This window comes from Hemiscyllium ocellatum, chromosome 48 (assembly GCF_020745735.1).
Source record: "Hemiscyllium ocellatum isolate sHemOce1 chromosome 48, sHemOce1.pat.X.cur, whole genome shotgun sequence".
Lineage (NCBI taxonomy): Eukaryota > Metazoa > Chordata > Chondrichthyes > Orectolobiformes > Hemiscylliidae > Hemiscyllium > Hemiscyllium ocellatum.
The window spans coordinates 21,806,280-21,826,108 of record NC_083448.1 but is presented as its reverse complement, the minus strand read 5'-3'; the positions used below and the strand labels follow the sequence as shown (position 1 = coordinate 21,826,108).

Below are 19,829 nucleotides of genomic sequence, written 5' to 3'. Positions count from 1 at the left end.
CAACACTAGGATTACTGTTCCTTTACTGTCACTGGGTCAAAATCCCAGAATTCCCTCCTGAAGGGCATTGTGGGTCAACCTACAGCACATGGACTGTAGCGGTTCAAGAAGGCAGCTCACCCCCACCTTCTCAAGCAACAATTAGGGATGAGCAATAAACGCTAGGCCCAGCCTGTGACACGCATGTGTCACGCGTGAGGAAGAAAACAGTGCCCTGCAGTTCCAAGAAGTGCCAGCAGAGGCTGATAGGGGCCAGCATATGGCACTGGCTGCTATCAATGCCCAGCCACTGGGAGGCGCAGGACTGCAGTCGAATAGCTCAGGTAGAAACGATCACAGTGAGTAATTTAGGGCAGATTTAGTCAGCACCATCCCGGGGCTGAGGGGGTAGTAGCGTGACGAAAGGCCAAGTACATTGGGCCTGTACTTTCTGCAGTTTAGAAGATGATGACAGTGTCAGAGATACATGTCCCTGAAGGAGGCATGATACAGTAAGCACTAGAGCGAGAGGCAGCGAGAGATTACAGGGAAATCGAGAACAGGGAGGCAGAGTCTCAGGATGATAGGGACAATCACTACAGATGGAGATGAAGAGAAATCCCAACAGTGATAGGGAGCTTTGCAAATTCTGACAACATAGCTGTGCAGGGTCACAGAGTATATTGAGATTGACAGAATGTGGAGCACAACACGACATCAGATGGAAAAAGTGGAAGGGGACCAAAGATTAGCCTTGACCTTCCTGAATGGTGGTACAGATTCAGGGGACAGAATGGCCTGCTCCCCGCTGTGTTTTTCTAACCCTCACGGTTGTTGAGTCTGTAACCAGTGAGTCTTTCCTCAGATAAGATTGGCTGGATTCATTTTGGAGAATGAAACACAGAGTTGAGGTGTGTTTGAGAAGACTCAGACCAAGGTATTTAACTCTTTTTCTCAGAGACGCGATTTCTAATTACACTTTGTAATAAAGCAGATCTAAGCTCATGAGTATGGGCCCTGTATCATGGTGAGGGGCCAAGGTTCAGGGAATGATCCTGTCAGACTGGTCCAAGCACCCGGTGTCTAAAGACCCAGTCTAGAAGCTCTAATAGCTGACCGAGGCTGACCCTCCCAGTATAATATCACAGGAATGTTGCCCTGCTACATTTCTGGACAGGACACAAAACGTACCACCTGCCTCAGGCACATAAATTAACTTCCCAGTGGCAATGGACAGAATAGGGGAATTAAAGGCGGAGTGCAGATTATCTGGATGCTATTGCAGTGTTGTCTGTGGGATCTTGCTATGCGACCGTGACTGCTGTGTCTCCTCAATGACAGCAGTGCCTGCAATTTGAAGAGGTGCTAAAGGCCCAAGTGAACGTACATTTCCCTCTTAAATAAAAAAAGGTGACACTGTTCACATTCTGCGAGGGAAGAATTACTTCACAATGGCTAATCTAAAGAGCCCCAAACAAATCCAGGTCGAAGATTCAGAAAACCTGCAGTTTTTGTTTTGTTGTTCGGCTGGGGTCAAAGATTAATCCACAAAATGCCATCATTCCTTTATTAAATCAATCAAACCAGCAGGTATTTGACAAAGGGGATCCACACTGGCTGACTGGAGGGCTTCAGCGGTCAGCCTTGCATCTGGCCAGCTCATGAGCTCCCCTCTGCTTCCTGGAACCGTTTCTGAGCATGTTTCTCACAGTACATCTGATCTTGAAACCAGAAATGGCCTCTCATGCTGAGGTTCAGGCCACAGTCAGTGCAGGCGTAGCACTGCTGGTGTCGGTAACAGCCGTCTCGAATCTTCACCATCTCCGTCCTGTGACATGATAGAAATGACACAAATGACAGAATCTTAAACTGCTCTCCCTCCAGTCACACACATCCACAGCAGGTCGGGAAAAGTGGGACACCTTCCCTGGCTCATCCCATACAAGTCAAATGGATTCTGCGAAGACAGAGTGGTTTAGACTGGGGTCCAGGAACTACAGGAGAGAAAAAGGCAGAGGTTTGGGTGTGGGATTGATAGGGTCCACTGCTGGTGTGTTATTGAACTGGATCCAGAACAGGCAGTGTGGGTTTCTTGCTGTTCCCGTGTAGCTTTGTTGTTTGTGCACCCACCTCCTCCTGCCCCTTCCACCTTTAGCTAATTATAATCCCTCGATCCAAGCTGGGCAATACTCACGTAATGCTTGATCCACATTTCTCACACACACGATATTTGGGCACTGGTGTGTTTGGGGCAGAGGGAGAGAATCTTCCCGGGAACTGAACTACTGCTCCTGGTCAGGGTAGAGGAGAAGGAGAAAAGGAGATTTTGTCACACCCAGTGAACAATTTCCTCCCTCCCCAGCTCCACCATCCGTCATATGCTCCCCTGCTCCTGTAGCCTCTCTTTGTCTCTTCCACACCATCCTCCTAACATCTCAAAATCTCCCACCTCCACCACCCAGCCCTGCCCCTCCTCACCGTCCTGGTCTGCATCCAGTGCCTCCTGAAGCTGACGGAAACGATTGGATTGTCGAGGAGGTTCCTTTGCAGCTCGGTTCTCCTGGATCATCTTATAAACCTCCGAGTCTATGTCGATGTGATTTGAGGAACGCCGATCTGGGACCCTGAGGGTAGTGGGACAAATGGGGATGTGGCCAAAAATCAGTCAAAACCCATTTTAACAACTATCTCACCACCCCCCACCCGGGCAGCACCCACCTCACCACCCCCCACCCGGGCAGCACCCACCTCACCGACCACCCACCCGGGCAGCACCCACCTCACCGTACACCCACCCGGGCAGCACCCACCTCACCGTACACCCACCCGCGCAGCACCCACCTCACCACCCCCCACCCGGGCAGCACCCACCTCACCGTACACCCACCCGCGCAGCACCCACCTCACCGTACACCCACCCGGGCAGCACCCACCTCACCGTACACCCACCCGCGCAGCACCCACCTCACCACCCCCCACCCGGGCAGCACCCACCTCACCGTACACCCACCCGCGCAGCATCCACCTCACCACACCCCGCCCGGCAGCACCCACCTCACTGCCCACCCACCCAGGCAGCAACTACCTCAACACCCATCACCCGGGCAGCACCCACCTCACTGCCCACCTCACCACCCCACACCAGGGCAGCACCCACCTCACCACCCCCCACCCACCTAGGCCGTCTGTTAAACCCCTTTGGATCCAGCAGCACACAAATAGCTGCAGGTTCAGGGGTAATGGGATTCAAAGTTTGAATCAATGTTTGCAACCTGCTTTCCTACAGTGCATTTAACAGTAAAAGAGCACAGCTGGTCAGGCAGCATCACAGGAGCAGAAAAATCGACTTTTCGGGCCACAGCCCTTAATTCCTGATGAAGGGCTCCAGCCTGAAACGTCGATTCTCCTGCTCCTCGGACACTGCCTGACCTGCTGTGCTTTTCCAGCAACACACTCTTGACTCTGATCTCCAGCATCTGCAGACCTCACTGTCTCCCATTTAATAGTAACACCTCATGAATAGTTGTAGACACCACATTATAGAAACAATGTGAGTGCACAAGAGAGCGTGTGTAGATGCAATTTACAAAAATGGTTCCAGGAATGAGAGATTTCAGTGGTGTTGATGGAAATTGGGGTGTTCTCCTTAGAGAGGAGGTGGCTGAGAGATTTAAGGGAGGATTTTAAAATCACAAGCAGGCTGGACAGAGAAGATCAGGAGAAAAGATTCACACAGGTAAAAGGTACAAGAACAAGAGGGACATAGATGTAAAGTTATATGCAAACACAGCAAGGGTGATGTGAGAAACAAAACTTGTTCACACAGCAAGTAGTTAGGGTCTGGAGTGCACAGGCTGGAAATGTGGTGAAGGCAGATTCAGGTGAAGCATTCGGTGGGGGCGGGGGCGGGGGGGGGACATTAGATGGTTACTTGGATAGAAATAGTGTGCAGGCAAATGGGGAAAAAAGCAGCAGAATTGCACAGTGTCATGATGCTCATTTGGTGGGCCAGTGAAGCCCCGATGAGCTGAATGGCCCCCTCCTGGATTCTAACACTTACATCAAAAGACACTTCACAAGAACACAAACGATTAAAGTTTGATGTTCACCACATTGAGACACACGAGCACACACAGAGGAGGAAGTCAGCTTTCCAAAAGAGCAAGGGATCAAATGCAAAAATGAAGGGCTCAAGTCTCTGATGGGAGAGGGAATATTGCCTGTGATGTCTTGCCTTAGTCTGCTAGTCGCAGCCTGCCCCCCAGAATACGATCTGAACCGGCCCCTTTCACGTCACTCATCAGCTGCGAAAAGTCTTTCTCTGGCTGTACAACGTCCTGAGGTAGTGAAAGGTGCTATTGAAAAGCTAGTCCTTATGTTAATGCTGTGAGGCATGCTGCAGATACATCGGCACATACCTTTTGCTCAGAGCGGCGGAGCTGGGAGAGCGTGATCCTTCAGTCCGATGCCTTACCTCTGAGGGACTCGAGTCTGTGGAGTGGCTCACTCTGGGCACAGAGTAGGAACTGGAGACAGGAGAGACGCTCCTGCGGACCTGAATCCCTGCTTGGAATCCCTGAAAAAGCAATCAGAAGAAGCAAGGATCAAGACACCAAAGCATCAAACAGACTGAGGGCAAGAGGAGAAAGGCCTTTCGCCCCTCACCAGGAGACTGGGAACAAAGAGATATCCTGCATACAGTTGGGCCTAGATGCTCACAAAATTGCTTGTGTCTACGTTAAATCATCCTTCCTCACTGTTTTCAATGTCTGAGCACCAGCAACACATCCTGAGACTCAACAGGAGTCACAGAGATCCAGGGTTACTCCCACTGTGACATACACAGTCTCTGTCTCTGTCTCTCTGTCTCTCTCTCAGCAGTTCTGCACATCCAGGGTTCTGGGATCACTCACCTTCGGCACCATATTTCCCCGAAATGCTGTCTCCTCCTTCTCTTCCGAGCTCCAAGCTGGGGATACAGACCTGGAATCAAATGAGAATTCAATCCACGTTCAGCACCATTCGCAACATTGCATTTACTGAAGTATTGAAGGGTATTGGGATCCTTGTTTTCCTGATATATACTAATGACCTGGATCCTGATGTGTAGGGGATAATTTCAAAGTTGGAAGATGACATGCACTTTGAAGAATTATTAACTTTGAGGACAGTGTGGAACTCAAGAAGATCATTGCCAAGTTGTTGGAGTGGGCAGATAGGTAGCAGATGAGGTTATAGTCATAGAGATACACTTGGGTCTAACTTGTCCCTGCCAACCAGATATCCTAAATTAATCTAGTCCCACCGGTCAGCACTTGACCCATATCTCTCTAACCCTGCCTATTCATATACCTGTCCAGATGCCTTTTAAATGCTGTAATTGTACCAGCCTCCAACACTTCCTCTGGCAGCTCATTCCATACACACACCATCCTCTGGGTGAAAAAGTTGTTCCTTAGGACCCTTTTAAATTTTTCCCCTCTCACCTAAACCTGTGCCGTCTAATTCTGGACTCCCCCTACTCCAGGGAAAAGACCTTGTCTGTTTACCCTATCCATTCCCCTAATGATTTTATAAACCTCGATAAGGTCACCCCTCTGCCTCTGACGCTCCAGGGAAAACAGACCCAGCCTATTCAGCCTCTCAGTGCAGCTCAAACGCACCAATCCTAGCCAACATCCTTACAAATCTTTTCTGAACCATTTCAAGTTTCACAACATCCTTCAATTAGCAGGGAGAACAGAATTGCATGCAGTATTCCGAAACTGCCCTAACCAATGTTCTGTACAGCCACAACACGACCTCCCAACTCCTATATTCAATGCACTGACCAATAAAGGTCAACACATCAAATGCCTTTTCACTATCCTGTCTGCACGTTATCTACTGTCAAGGTTCAATGCAGAGAAGCATGAGGTGGTGCACTTTGGTCAGAAAACCATTGAAAGACAATAGAATTGTACCCCCTATTTTATGAAGGAATAAAGGGACTGGATGTTTATGTGCAGAGATCGTTGAAGTTGGCAGATGAAGAGAGCAGGGAGAAGAAAGTGAGGATTGCAGATGCTGGAGACCAGAGTTGAAACGTATGGTGCTGGAAAAGCGCAGCAGGCCAGTCAGCATCCGAGGAGCAGGAGAATCAGAGAGCAGTAAATAATGCATATTGTTCTCGGTTTTCTTGACAGCTGTACAAGACAAAGGACAAACCCTTTACCAGGAGGAGACAGACATGTTCAAATACAATTCCCCTCCAAAGGTTTCAACTGACTCAGAACAGTGGCAGAGATTGGCCACGCAGAAGTGGACTCACCTCCTGTTAGTATTGGGAGAGATGGATTTCTGATCAGGTGCAGGAGAGAGGGATCGGACAGGTGTGAGGTTTGGGGATCGTGGACTGTTGCTTGCACTCCACCTTCTCTCGACAAGGTTCTTATTCTCATCCTTGTCCGTGTGTAGGACACTCTTGGAGAGAGCAAAGAGGAAAAGGGAAAATTAGTCCAATTTCTCAAAACGTGAAAATTTCTTCCCAACCCTTAATTCAACATCTGCATTATGATATTCTAACAGTCTACACAGTCAATGAGCAACACACTCCCTTTTAAAATGTAGGCAATATCAATCGACTTGCTCACAGCAGCCTTCCTCTGGCAGTGTGGCACTCCCTCCATAGCTCCCCTCTGATAATGTGGCAATCCAGTATTACTGAGGTGATATTTTGATTCTCTGAATGTACTGGTATGGGAATAGATTGGGAAGGGGGACTGAGGTGGCTCAGTCATGATCTTGTTGAATAAAGAGAAAACCCCACCAGCTACATAGCCACCTCCTGCTCCTGATGTTCCTGCTGAAGGTTTGGGGTCAATCCCAGGTCAGTACTGTCAGAGTGTTCAGAGATTCCTGAGAGGTAGGTGAACAGAAAGAGGTAAAGGTGTTTATGCTGCTTGGTCCCACCTGTACAACCCCTATACAGGTAGATTCAGAAATACCTGGACAGAGACAGGGAGAGATACACGTCAGGGAGACAGACAACGTTACCATCTTAAGGTTGTGCAGCCCAAACACAGTGCATGTGAATCTAAAGGAACCTGGAGGCAGAGTAAATGCAGACAGTGAACCAGAGTGGTACTCAATGCAATGGAAGTGATTTGGCAGTACTGTGGAGCAAGGCCGACTCAGACTGGAACCCCCTCTGTATCCTGCAATACTCACCTCGAATCTCTGTGCAAGGAAAGTGTTTGTGGGAGATCCATCAAGAGGTCCAGGGGAACCTGCCTCTGGCCTTCAACAAACAAAACAAAAACCACAATGAGACATCACAACATTGAAAATCAAATTACTGCCGTCATTAGGAAGACCAGGCCATTGTAGTTAAACTTCCCTACGCAAGGGATTGATTTCAAATCTGCAATGACCCCCATCTCACTCAAGTCTATCAGTGCCATAGTAAGGTGCTGTTGTGGTGTAGTGGTAATGACTCTTGCTCTGGACCAGGAGGCCTGGGTTTATGTCCCGTCTGCTCAAGGTCTGTAATAACATACATGAACAAATGGATGAGAGAACATCCATTTGGGCGGCACGGTGGCACAGTGGTTAGCACTGCTGCCTCACAGCGCCTGTAGACCTGGGTTCAATTCCCGACTCAGGCGACTGACTGTGTGGAGTTTGCATGTTCTCCCTGTGTCTGCGTGGGTTTCCTCCGGGTGCTCCGATTTCCTCCCACAGTCACAAAGATGTGCGGGTCAGGTGAATTGGCCATGCTAAATTGCCCGTAGTGTTAGGTAAGGGGTAAATGTAGGGGTATGGGTGGGTTGCGCTTCGGCGGGTCGGTGTGGACTTGTTGGGCCGAAGGGCCTGTTTCCACACTGTAAGTCTAATCTAAAAACATCGAATAAGTACTGAGTTGATTAATGGATGAAACAAATCTATGGAAACACATGCCCAAATCCTGAAAGCTGCAGTTTGAGAATTTCACTGAGAGGTAAACCCGAGTGATAGTGAGACCCCAGATTCTCATCACTGCCCCACTCCTCCCCTCCCAGGGAAGAGGAGTCCTATTCTCGTCCAGAATGTCCCACTGTGACTGGGTGGACTCAGACTGGTCAGATGTCCACCTGTCTGACCAGGTTCCAGTGATCCAGGTAGTGGTGGGTGAAATGGACAGCAGTCCGACTCTTGGATCTGGAACATGAAGGAAAACACCGAGACTCGGGTATGGTACAACAGGCCTGCTCATCATTACCCTGTTTGGGCAAAACTCACTGGGACAGACCCTCTCACATGAACCCACATGTAATAGGCCAGACAGCATTTACCACCATTTCTCGTAGGTACCACCTGAGGAATACTCCAAGACCATCTCAGTGTACATTACCCTCCCGACCCAACTCCCTCTTAGTTTCCCTTCACCCCTTTCATCTCAACCCAATCCCTAAGGTCTATATTCTCCTCCCTCATCAGCTTGAGCCATCTCCCCCTCTGGCCTATTCCACCCCGTTACCCATTTCCCCCAAACCCTGAAGGAAGGCGCTGGGAGAAAGGGAGCAGACTGGCTTTTAAAGAAGCAGCCCCAGTTATAGCCACTCAGGTCAGTGGGAATTGAGAAAGGGTGGGTGAGAGGAAGAGTTCAACAGACACACAAACACACGTACAGACACTAACAGGTCTCGTACCCCCTGAAACCTCTGAATAGGACAGAAAGAAGGGTGGGTCATAAAGGTGTTGAAACATTACCCTATTCCTGCTCCATTTGTTGTAGTTACAGACACTGTTTACCCAAGTTACACTGAGCCCAACCTGGTTCCTCTCCAGCCTGGAACTGAGAAAACCTGTCCTCTCCTTTAGTCCCTGCATTAGTCGAGGTACTGGAACATACTCCATGTCCATATGCAGAGTCAGACTGAGGGAGAGATGACCACCAGAGTATCCCTCACCCACCTCTCCTCCAAGTGGATCCTCAGTCAGTCAACACAGGATTGATCGACAGACATAGCTGAGGACTTGCCTCACTCAGTGGCAGGCAGCAGCCTGTACCCTGGTGTTGTTCATCTGAAATTTTCCACAGTTTGGCATTTCAGACCACGTCCCTAAACTTCTGCACCTCTCACAGCCCACACACCTCTCAATGTTGAGGATGAGATCCCCTTCACACATTCTGATCCGGTTCTGAGCCTCCATGTTGAGCATGTCAGAGGTTTCCGTCCCATTGATGCTGGTGATCAGGTCACCCAGCCGGAGATCCACTAAGTCTGCTTTGCTCCCACTGGTGACCTGTGAGTAGAGAAGGTAAAGAGAGAGGTTCGCAATCTAAAAAATAAAAGAGTTCTGTTTGTCTCTTTACTTCTGGTGCCCAGTGCCAGCTGGATCGGTGAATTATGGACACTGGATAATTGGCATGAGGAGCAGGGCTGTAGGGCGTGGGCAAGAGATTGAGACGCAGGGAGAATTTGTTTTCTTTTTGCAGAGGAAGCTGCTGTGATCCCAGGCATGCTGCCTAAAAGGAACAGCAATGGAAACAGCTGAAACAAAAACTTTCAAAAGAGAAGTAGATAAATACATCGTCACTGTCAGAGTTGCAACCATCCAGACCAGTGGGGAGTATTCCATCACACTCCTGACCAGTCCATTGAAGGTTGTGGACAGCCTTCGCATGGTCAGGACTTGAGTTACTCACTGCAGTACTCTGATCCTCTGACCTGCTCTTGCAGTCAGGGTTTGTATAGTTAGTCCAGTCCAGTTTCTGGTCAATGGTAAACCCCAGGAGGTTAACGATAGGGAATTCCATGACAGTAATGCCACTGAATGTGAAAGGGAAGTTTAAGAGTAGATTCCGTCTCAGAAATGCTTGTTGCCTGGCTCTGCATGGAGTCTGTGTAACTTTCCCCTCATCAATACAAGCTGGATATTGTCCAGCAAACACAGCATATGGACACAGGTTGCCTCAGGATGTGGGGCAGGGCACAGTGTGAGAGTAACAGAGGACCAGAGATCTTTATGGTGAAGGGACAGTAGTACAGAATGTTTGGCCAGAGCTGCGGTCTGTGTTGGGTGACATAATCACAGGCAGGCCAGCAGGAAAGTGTTGAAACAAACCTGATTTCAGCAGCACTGCACCAACATGAAGCCCCACTCGTGCTCCACTTAACCACACGGGCTTGCCAAAATATTAGATGTAAAGGCAGCCGGTAGGAGTCAGAATCCAAACTGGCTCACAACCTGACAATGGTAAGACAGTTGGGAAATGTGAACGAATATCTAAGTGGAGACAGTATCAAAGCGCAAAACAGGCAAGGTTTTGTTTCAACCCCAGTTCAAATTTATGCTGGCTCTTTACTGCCATTGATAGGGAAACAAGGTGTGGGAATATATACAGCAAAACTGAGGAGCCAGGATAAGGACAACGTGACAATTGTTCAGATTGGGTGGAACCCAGAAACCATTCCAACGTCCTACAGCAAGAGAGCTCAGTTTCCACATTTCAACAAAGGGTGGAACAAGATCTCAATCACCAAGAGTACTCGACTGACCAGACAGAGAGGTGGACGGCAAAAGGACACAAAGATAGCAAGGAGGCAGAGAGAAAGAACCAGGGAGGGAAAAAGTGAGAGAGTTTCCAAAGAAAACGTGAAAGCAGAGACAGGACAGAGAAGCAGATGGAGGGATAGCAGAAAAAGAGAGAGGAAGTGACAAAAACAGAAAAGCAGGCAGACAGGAAGAGAGAGAGAGAGAAAAGGGTTGGAAGGTGAAGGGTTAAAATGCTCTCAAAAGGTCAATGGTGTCAAGGGTTCTGCTGGTATCTGGCTCTGAGCTCATCATCTCAACGCCCCAAGTATTAACCACATCCCAGTACATGAGCAAATGAGCATGCAGTGACTGTCAACCAATGGAACTGCTGTTAAAACACTGCTGGTTGGTGAACTCCACCTGCCGTGAACACGTGACAGCAATCCCCATACAATCCCAGACAACTGACTCCTGATACCCTCAGGGCTAATGCAGGGAGGGGGTTAATGAATGCCGCTCTGCTAGTTACACCCATTTTCTGGGAATGAATTAAAAATAAACACTGGCAGCTGACGTGTCTCAGAAACTGGCTTCAGTGAGTGCAGGGCAGCAGTACGAGGGCTCAGCTGAAACCACAAATGGGGCATCGTGCACAGTACAGCATTCAGCTCCAACCCTGCTTGAAATATCCTGACCTGAGAATGCGGAATTAAATCTCTCCTCACCCTTTCCCAATCCCCCGACTCCGGCTAGTTTCCCCAGCCCTCCATGTCTATGTAATTCCTCATTTCTAGCCCCATTTGAGGGAATCCCTTCTGATACCCCAAATGTCTGCTTCCTTCGATGGAGCATCTCTCTCCAGGTGAGGTCCAGCCAGTGTCAGTCATGCTTTCTTTTACACCCAGCTACTTTTGTAGAGTCTACCCAGAGAAGGAAAGCTGACAATCTCACCTTAAACACTGACACTAAAATGCTGCTCCACAATCAATAGCATTGGTCTTAATGCACCTTCTCTTCCCAACACCCCACCCTCACCCTCACCAGGAGTCACAGTGACACTGAAAACCTGATGTTAAGTTCCACTGTCAGGAAAACATCAGACTGCTGCAAGAACTGACAGATCCATTCACATCCTTGAAGGAAGCAAAGCTTCTATTTTGTCACCTCTGCATTGTGTGGTTAACTTTCAATTGCCCTCCCAATCAGCTTTAGGAGGGATGCCCACATCCAGGGAGTGTTTGACAGGGGACCGTGTTGGGGGAGCTTTATTCTGAATCCAACCTTTTGCTGCCCCAATCCTGGCAATGTTTGATGGGACAGTGTTGAGGTAGCTTGACTTTGTGTCAAGTGCCTTGTACCTTTTCTGACAGTATGTGATGATAAATGGATGGATTATTTAGTGTATGGGTAAAACAGAACTAGGCATCGCAGGGGACGAGAGGATGAGACAGGCTTCAATAAAGCTCCCACCAAATTTCCTTGTTTGGAGCTACAGAGGAGGGAAAAGGTTGAGGAACTGAGCAGGTGACAGACTTTGACTACCAATCGGTAATAAGGGAAAATTCAGAGTGCGATATTTAATGTCGAGCTGATTTGGAAATCGGAGAGAACGTATAAACAGGAAAGAGGAAGGAGACACAGCACAGCAAGAAACCCCAGAAAACTGCTCATTCGCAAGCAGCACGTCATTGTGACAAAGTCCAGCTCAACCCTCAATATCAGCACATTGGAAAGACTGAGCGAACACCCATACCCTCCCAATTTAGTGGGCCAAGATGGACCATCCTGCAACCAAAACAGGATGGGCCATGACACTGACCTCTACTGACTGCCAAAACCCAAATATCCAGCTGACCAACTCCAACACTGAGCATTCAGTGACACAGGGAGAACTCATGTGGACAGGAAGGGATAGTGAATATGGACAAGGCATCAATGAGACTCTAGTGGAATATGATTATGAGAAGCTTCTCAGAACAAGGGTTAATGTTGGCCATTCACTGCATCAGAGGTGTAAGGGGCAGGGAGAACTGTTCCTGTTGGTTCATGATTCAGGGAACAGAATCAAGCTTCCTCCCTGAAAACCAAAAGGAAAATATGAAGAAACCGTTCAGCACCCAGGACGACAGAGGGACAGGATGGAACAGTATTTAACATGGGACTGGGCAAGAATGTTCAAGGCTGTTCAGAAATCATTTCTATTGACTTATTCCACATAGGCTCCAAGGCTTGAGCTGCTCTCTCCCAGTGTGTACCTGTACTCTCTGACTCTGCAGTTCAATGCCAAAGCTATCATTCTGATGTCCCTCAATCATGCCCAACCCCATTTATCTCTTTTGTTTTAAATGTGAAAGATGGATATCTCTGGCTGGGCCAGCAGTGACTGCCTGTCCCTACTTGCTCTTCAGAAGGTGGTGCTGAGCTGCCTTCTTGAACCGCTGCAGTCTAAGTGCCGGAGGTAGACCCACAATGCCCTAAGGGAGGGAATTCCAGGATTTTAACTAAGAGACACTGAAGGAATGGTGATGCATTTCCAAGTCAGAATGGTGAGTGACTTGGAGGGGAACTTGCAGGTGTTGGTGTTCCATGTATTGCTGCCCTTGTCCTTCTGGATGGAAGTGGTCCTGGGTTTGGAAGGTGCTGCCTGAGAATCTGTGGTGAATTTCTGCAGTGCATCTTGTAGATAGTGCACACTGCTGCTTCTGAGTACGGGTGGTGGAGGGAGTGAATGCTTGTGGATGTGGTGCTACGCAAGCAGGCTGCTTTGTCCTGGATGGTGTCGAGCTTCCCAAGTATTGATGGAGCTGCCCCCACCAGGCAAGTGGGGTGTAATCCATCATACTTCAGACTTGTGCCTTACAGATGAGCAGGCTTTGGGGAATTATTCACTGTGATATTCCAAGATTCTGACCTTTTCAATGCAGGTGAGAGACACGGTGTCTGTCATTAAGAGTGGGAATGTGGGAAAGGGAGACGGAGACCATGGATAAATGAGTGTGGGGATAAAAAGAATGCCTCACTGGTGGGGGTGAAGAGATGACAGAATGAATGGGAGGACTAGAGAAGCATCTGGAAATTGGAGAACTGAAATCTAAAATGCTGAGGGTGGTGAGTGAGTCAGAGTCACAGAGATGTACAGAATGGGAACTGACCCTTCGATCCAACTCAGCCATGCTGACCAGATATCCCAACTCAATCTAGTCTCACCTGCCAGCACCCAGCCCACATCCCTCCAAACCCATCCTATTCACAGACTCATCCTTTTAAATGTTGTAATTGTACCAGCCTTCACCACTTCCTCTGGCAGCTTCATTCCATACATGTACCACCCTCTGTGTGAAAAAGTTGCCCCTTTGGTCTCTTTTATATCTTTCCCTCTCACCCTAAGCCTATGCCCTCTAGTTCTGGATTTTCTGACCCCAGGGAAAAGACCTCGTCCATTTGTCATACCCATGCCCCTCATGATTTTGTAAACCTCTATCAGGTCACCTCTCAGCCTCCAATGCTCCAGGGAAAACAGCCCCAGCCTGTTCAGCCTCTCCCTATAGCTCAAATCCTCCAACCCTGGCAACATCCTTGTAAATATTTTCTGAACCCTTTCAAGTTTCACAACATCTTTCTGATAGGAAGGAGACCAGAATTGCACTCAATATTGCAAAAGTGGCCGAACCAATGTCCTGTACAGCCGCAACATGATCTCCCAACAAACACCTCTTCACTATCCTATCTAGCTGCGACTCCAGCTGTGGGCGGCACGGTGGCACAGTGGTTAGCACTGCTGCCTCACAGCGCCTGAGACCCGGGTTCAATTCCCGACTCAGGCGACTGACTGTGTGGAGTTTGCACGTTCTCCCCGTGTCAGCGTGGGTTTCCTCCGGGTGCTCCGGTTTCCTCCCACAGTCACAAAGATGTGCGGGTCAGGTGAATTGGCCATGCTAAATTGCCCATAGTGTTAGGTAAGGGATAAATGTAGGGGTATGGGTGGGTTTCGCTTCGGCGGGTCGGTGTGGACTTGTTGGGCCGAAGGGCCTGTTTCCACACTGTAAATCTAATCTAATCTAATCTAATCTAATCCACTTTCAAGGAGCTATGAACCTGCACTCCAAAGTCTCTCTGCTCAGCAACACTCCCCAGGACCTCACCATTAAGCGTATAAGTCCTGCTAAGATTTGCTTTCCCAAAATGCAGCACCTTGCATTTATCTGAATTAAACTCCATCTGCCACTTCTTAGCCCATTGGCCCATCTAGTCAAGATCCTGTTGTAGTCTGAGGTAACCTTCTTCGCTGTCCACAACACCTCCAATTTTGGTGTCCTCTGCAAACTTACTAAACGATACCTCCTGTGTTTACATCCAAATCATTTAAATAAATGATGCAAAGTAGTGCACCCAGCACCGATCCTTGTGGCACTCCACTGGTCACAGGACTCCAGTCTGAAAAACAACCCTCCAGCATCACCCTGTCTTCTACCTTTGAGCCAGTTCTGTATCCAAATGGCTGGTTCTCCCCATGGTCCATGATATCAAACCTTGCTAACCAGTCTCCCATGGGGAACCTTGTCGAATGCCTTACTGAAGTCCATATGGATCACATCTACCGCTCTGCCCTCAATCGTCTTTGTTACTTCTTCAAAAAACCCAATCAAGTTTGTGAGACATGATTTCCCACACACAAAGCCATGTTGACTATCCTTACTCAGTCCTTGCCTTTCCAAATACATGTACATCCTGTTCCTCAGGATTCCCTCCAACAACTTGCCCACCACTGAGGTCAGGCTCACTGGTCTATAGTTCCCTGGCTTGTCCTTACCGCCCTTCTTAAACAGTGGCACCACGTTAGTCAACCTCCAGTCTTCCGGCACCTCACCTGTGACTATCGATGATACAAGTATCTCAGCAAGAGGCCCAGCAATGACTTCTCTCGCTTCCCACAGAGTTCTAGGATTCATCTGATCAGGTCCTGGGGATTTATTCACCTTTATGCGCTTCAAGACATCCAGCACTTCCTCCTCTGTAATATGGACATTTTTCAACATGTCACTATCTATTTCCCTGCTGTCTATATCTTCCATCTCCTTTTCCACAGTAAACACTGAGCTAGCTCTTCCAGCCAGGAGCACATACATTGCATTGCTGGTAAGTCACCTTATCCCAATCCAACAATTCTCATTTCCACAAATAGAGCTCTCCTACTCTCCATGAGATTCCTGTTCCCGTTTTCAACCATGAGCCACACAGAGCAGAGGCAGAGAGCTAGGCGCTACGCAAAGGCAGTAAACATGACTCCCTGCCCAAGTCGCACCGGACCAGACTTTCCAGCAGAGCCAGCCAACAGAGTGCCCCTCACTCAGCCTAATTCCACCCCACAAAAGGCTTCGATCCGCCCCCCAGCACTCACCTTGGAGACGGCGATTTTCTTGTGAAAGTCTCTGCCGCCGGTAATCCGGAATCCCCAGGGTCCAGGGCCACACAGTTTCACCGTCCGAGACATCTCGCTGTGCGTCTGCAAAGCATCCAGACAGCCGGCCCGCCCCTTAAACCTCCGGCTCCACCCTTCCCCATCCCTCCCTCTCTCACACACACACACTCACTCCCTCCCGCTGCTCCTGCTCACCTTTATTAGAAATCCGGATCCTCCCAAATCTCCTGGCTCTGCTCTCAGACAGCTATCACTCACAAACCATCAACCCAGCTCCCACCAGGAATAGGGTGAGTCGCAGTTGAACTGTGCTGCCTTCCACAGTCAAATAGCCGTCCATTTCAGGCGTGTCTCCATTCAAGGGGAGGTCAGACGGCCACTCGGCTTGCTCCAAACCGAGCCCTGTTGTAGGTGGAACACTTTCACAAAACCCAAAACGTTGCTTCATCATTAATCTCCCAAAAACCAGAAGCCAATTCCTCAGTCCTCTTCCACTTCAAATACCACAATTTTTAAATGTTAGCTCTGGTGATGAAATCCCTCCATTGTCTCTCCCCTTCCCTGTCTCTGTTACTCAACTCACTCCCCACAGCTCTCTCTCTCTCTCTCAACATTTACTTGCACAAGATCTTGGAGCACAGTTCGGTTATTCAGCCCATTGAGTCTGTTCTGCAGTCAGATGGAGTTTCTTCAGTCTGCTCCAAGGCCTTCTGAAACCTCTCCACCAGCCTCTCAGTGTCCCCCGTTTGTGGAGAGGTTTTGTTCATTTTTCGGATGTGGAGAAACAGGGAGTGCTGAGGGCTAAACTCAGCTCAAAGCCAATCGTGAGCAGCTCCCAGTGCACAGTGATACTTGTCCCCACCCTCTAAATGCTGAACAAATTCAGATCTCAGTCAGTATTTACTGCCTGTCCCTAGTTGCCCTTTGAGAAGGTAGGGTGAGCTGCTTTCTTGAACTGCTGTAGTCCATGTGCTGGAGGTAGATTTGCAATGCTCCTCAGGGAGGGAATTGCAGATTTTAACTGACATTGAAAGAACGGTGACTCTTGTTTTTGTCCCTGATTCACAGTGTGAGCACTTCTTTCGGTTTTCATTCAGATCTTAGAAAGGTTGTAAAATTAAAATTCCACAGCCCTCCTGATCAAGCACGAATTGCCTTCTCATAAGATTGCTGGAAAAGCCAACTGTTTCCCAAAGCACCATTGCATGAAGGGAATTTGAAGAGGACTAGGCCTCACCTTGCACCGGTGCCACATAATGTACCTGACTCCTTCCTGATGCCCTCAGGCAGTTAGGGAGGGGCAATGAATGTGGCTTTGCCAGTTCCACCCACATTCCAGCAGCCAATTAAAAACAAACATTAGGAAACCACACATGTGTCAGGGTTGTAAACAGAGAGTGTTGTAGATCCTCGGGAGGTCAACTGTATCCATGAAGAGATAAACATTTCTGACTGCGGACATGTCCTTAAGACCAGGAAGCACAGGAGTGGTGGTCTGTGATAAGGTGCAAGGCCTTATGGAAGATGAAATTCCAAAAAGGACAGTGGTGTGGCCCATCATGGGAATGGGACAATGTAAGAAACAAGAGGGGTTTCGAGGCAAGGGCTAACAGGCAACAGCAGAATTGGCTGAATACCAGAAGCTGCCATTGACTACACTGATGGGGCTGGTCTTCAGTGGCTGGACTCCATGTTAACTCCAGAACGAGGGGGAGCTCTATAAACTGAGACTGAGCCTCACTGGAAAAATGTGAGGACTGAGGAGAGAGAGGTCAGAGCAGCACTGAGAATGCCTCTTCAGAATTGGAGGTGGAGGAGTGAAGGAAGGGAAGGATTGAAATCAGAAATGGACCCTTGGAAGGTGAAGGAAGAGTAGACATTGAAGCAAAGTTGATAGTTTGGGTGAGGGCAGGAAATAACAGTGATACTGACAGTCACTGATGTACCTGTCAGAATACCAAATGTATTTGAAATCATGAGCTTTCGGAGCGCTATTCTGTCAAGTGAAGTAGTGATGTACCTGGAAAGTGTTCAGGGTCAACCTCAGGGAAGAGTTGAGGAGAACCGAGAATGTGTCTGTCTGCACCACAGTAGGTACTTGTATTTTCCCCACTGTAACATCATTTACTATAATCCTTCAGCTCCCTCCAATTTCTGCTGAATCCTTTGTTCTATGTCTTACTCAAGTACTTCACCCCATTGCTGCCTGGCCTCTCACATCCCACCCTCTCTGTAATCTTGACCCATCCATGAACTCTGTTACTTGTGTCTTAATTCACAGCAAATCACCTTTCTGATCATCCTGTGCTCACTGACCTACACGAACTCTCACTACAGCAACTCCCTGATTTTTAAAATTCTCATCATTTGTTTGAAATTGCTCCTTGGCCTCTCCCTTCCCTACCTCTGTATCTGTTAGCAATACTGCAACCTTCAGAGACTGAACTTCTGGCCTTGTGAACATTCCTCATTCTGAAGTACTGCATCAGACTCCATCGAATGGTTCAACAAACGAGGGTTGTAAACAGAAGAGATGTGGTCAAACAGCTCCCATTGCTGTGAGGACATAGATTTAATGTGATTGTCAAAAGGAGCAATGGCAGTGTGAGCAATGCACTCTTTCATGCATCCAGTAATGCTATCCAAATGCAATTTCACTGCACCTTTTGATTGTTGTTGTCCCTCCCACTGCCATTGCATTCAGTCAAAGAAGCCGAAAGCTAGAAGCAAGGCAGAGGAAATGGAGAAGTTCACAGATTGAGGAGGAAGGAAACTCAGCGCTGTGTCTTCAGAGAAGGCTGAGAGTCTCAGTGACGATCACCGCAACCCTGTCATTTGCAGTTTGACCACATCCTCTCGGAACACAATCAGCTTCTCTTTTATTGTTAAACCAGACTGGGGCCATCAGTGAGAAACAACCTCTCCCAGATGCTCTTATTTTCACACACTGCCTGGAGATGGAGACAAACAGGGATCACTCCTCTGACTAGGATCATTATTCCAGGTCTGGAATAGTGCCAGGAAATTCCTACCCTCTTCATTGTTTGTTTCTTGCAGTGGTGTCACTGGCAAGACTAGGATGTACTAGTTAATCTGGGCAGGTGATGGTGTTGGTGAGCTGCCTTTTTGAATCACAGAGAGCAGGTTTGACACAACCGAGTGTCCCTCAAAGAAGCAGTGAAAGGCTAGGGTCAGTGCCATTGAGGTGGTACTGGAGTTGTATTTTGGGTTGGGAGGGCAGGTTTCCTTCCTCAAGGATCTTAATGAGCCAATGGGATTTTGAGACAATTCCACAGTATTAGTCACTTCAGTTTGGAGAAGATTTTCTATTTTGTTTTGAAACTGAATTCTAATTCTCAAAGGATTATCAGAGGATTTGAATTCCCACAAGACTGAGAGAAATCATCAACCTGACTGCACCTTCCACACCATTCCCAATCCTTTCAATTCCCTTTATATCCAAAAATCTGTCAATCTGAGCCGTGAATATAATCAACTAAGCACCTATAGCTCGCTGAGTATGAGAATTCCAAAGATTTCGCACTTTCTGAGGAGGTTTATTTTTGTTACAATCCTAAATTGATTGAGATTGGACCACCAGAGAATGTCTTTTTCCAGCATCTATCCTGACAAGTTCCTGCAAGTGTCCTGTCGCAGAGATCCCTTATTTTTCAGAATTGAAAAGACAATCTCTAGTGGTCCAGGTAGCAGTCAAGTGAACCAACCTTTCCTGTACTGCCTGGGGTCAAGTGTGTCCTTCCTTAGGCAAATAAAGCATGCACGAGTTAGGTGTGATCTCACCAACGCCTTGTATCACTGGAGCAAGATCCCCGTCTTCCTAGATTCCAATACTCTTGTTAAAAATAAAGTGCCTTTTGCTTTTCTAATTGCCTGTTGTACATACAATTGTGTGAGTCTGAAGTGGAGTCAA

General features: G+C 48.2%; 1 protein-coding gene across 2 annotated transcripts; it reads right to left on the bottom strand.

The window, feature by feature from the left end:
• Positions 1-1,532: 1,532 nt before the first annotated feature.
• pdlim2 (PDZ and LIM domain 2 (mystique)) lies at positions 1,533-16,427 on the bottom strand. Of its 2 annotated transcripts, none has more exons than XM_060856469.1 (9): positions 16,094-16,427; positions 9,095-9,246; positions 7,189-7,258; positions 6,290-6,441; positions 4,893-4,962; positions 4,398-4,555; positions 2,458-2,603; positions 2,174-2,270; positions 1,533-1,807 (listed from the first exon to the last, which is right to left on the bottom strand). In XM_060856469.1, the coding sequence occupies exons 2-9, from the start codon at positions 9,160-9,162 to the stop codon at positions 1,639-1,641; spliced, it is 930 nt and encodes a 309-aa protein (XP_060712452.1). In that variant the 5' UTR covers positions 9,163-9,246; positions 16,094-16,427; the 3' UTR covers positions 1,533-1,638. The 2 variants fall into 2 exon arrangements, with proteins under 2 accessions (XP_060712452.1, XP_060712451.1); XM_060856468.1 differs by lacking the exon at positions 16,094-16,427 and adding an exon at positions 15,878-16,001.
• Between the last annotated feature and the right edge of the window lie 3,402 nt (positions 16,428-19,829).

Excerpts from the sequence above, each read along its gene's own strand:
- pdlim2 (XM_060856468.1), bottom strand. The coding sequence starts at position 15,970 with ATGTCTCGGACGGTGAAACTGTGTGGCCCTGGACCCTGGGGATTCCGG. Across the intron at positions 6,442-7,188 it reads TCCTTGCACAGAGATTCGAG|AGTGTCCTACACACGGACAA; the intron begins GTGAGTATTGCA and ends GCTCTCTCCAAG. Across the intron at positions 4,556-4,892 it reads GGGGAAATATGGTGCCGAAG|GGATTCCAAGCAGGGATTCA; the intron begins GTGAGTGATCCC and ends TTGCTTTTTCAG.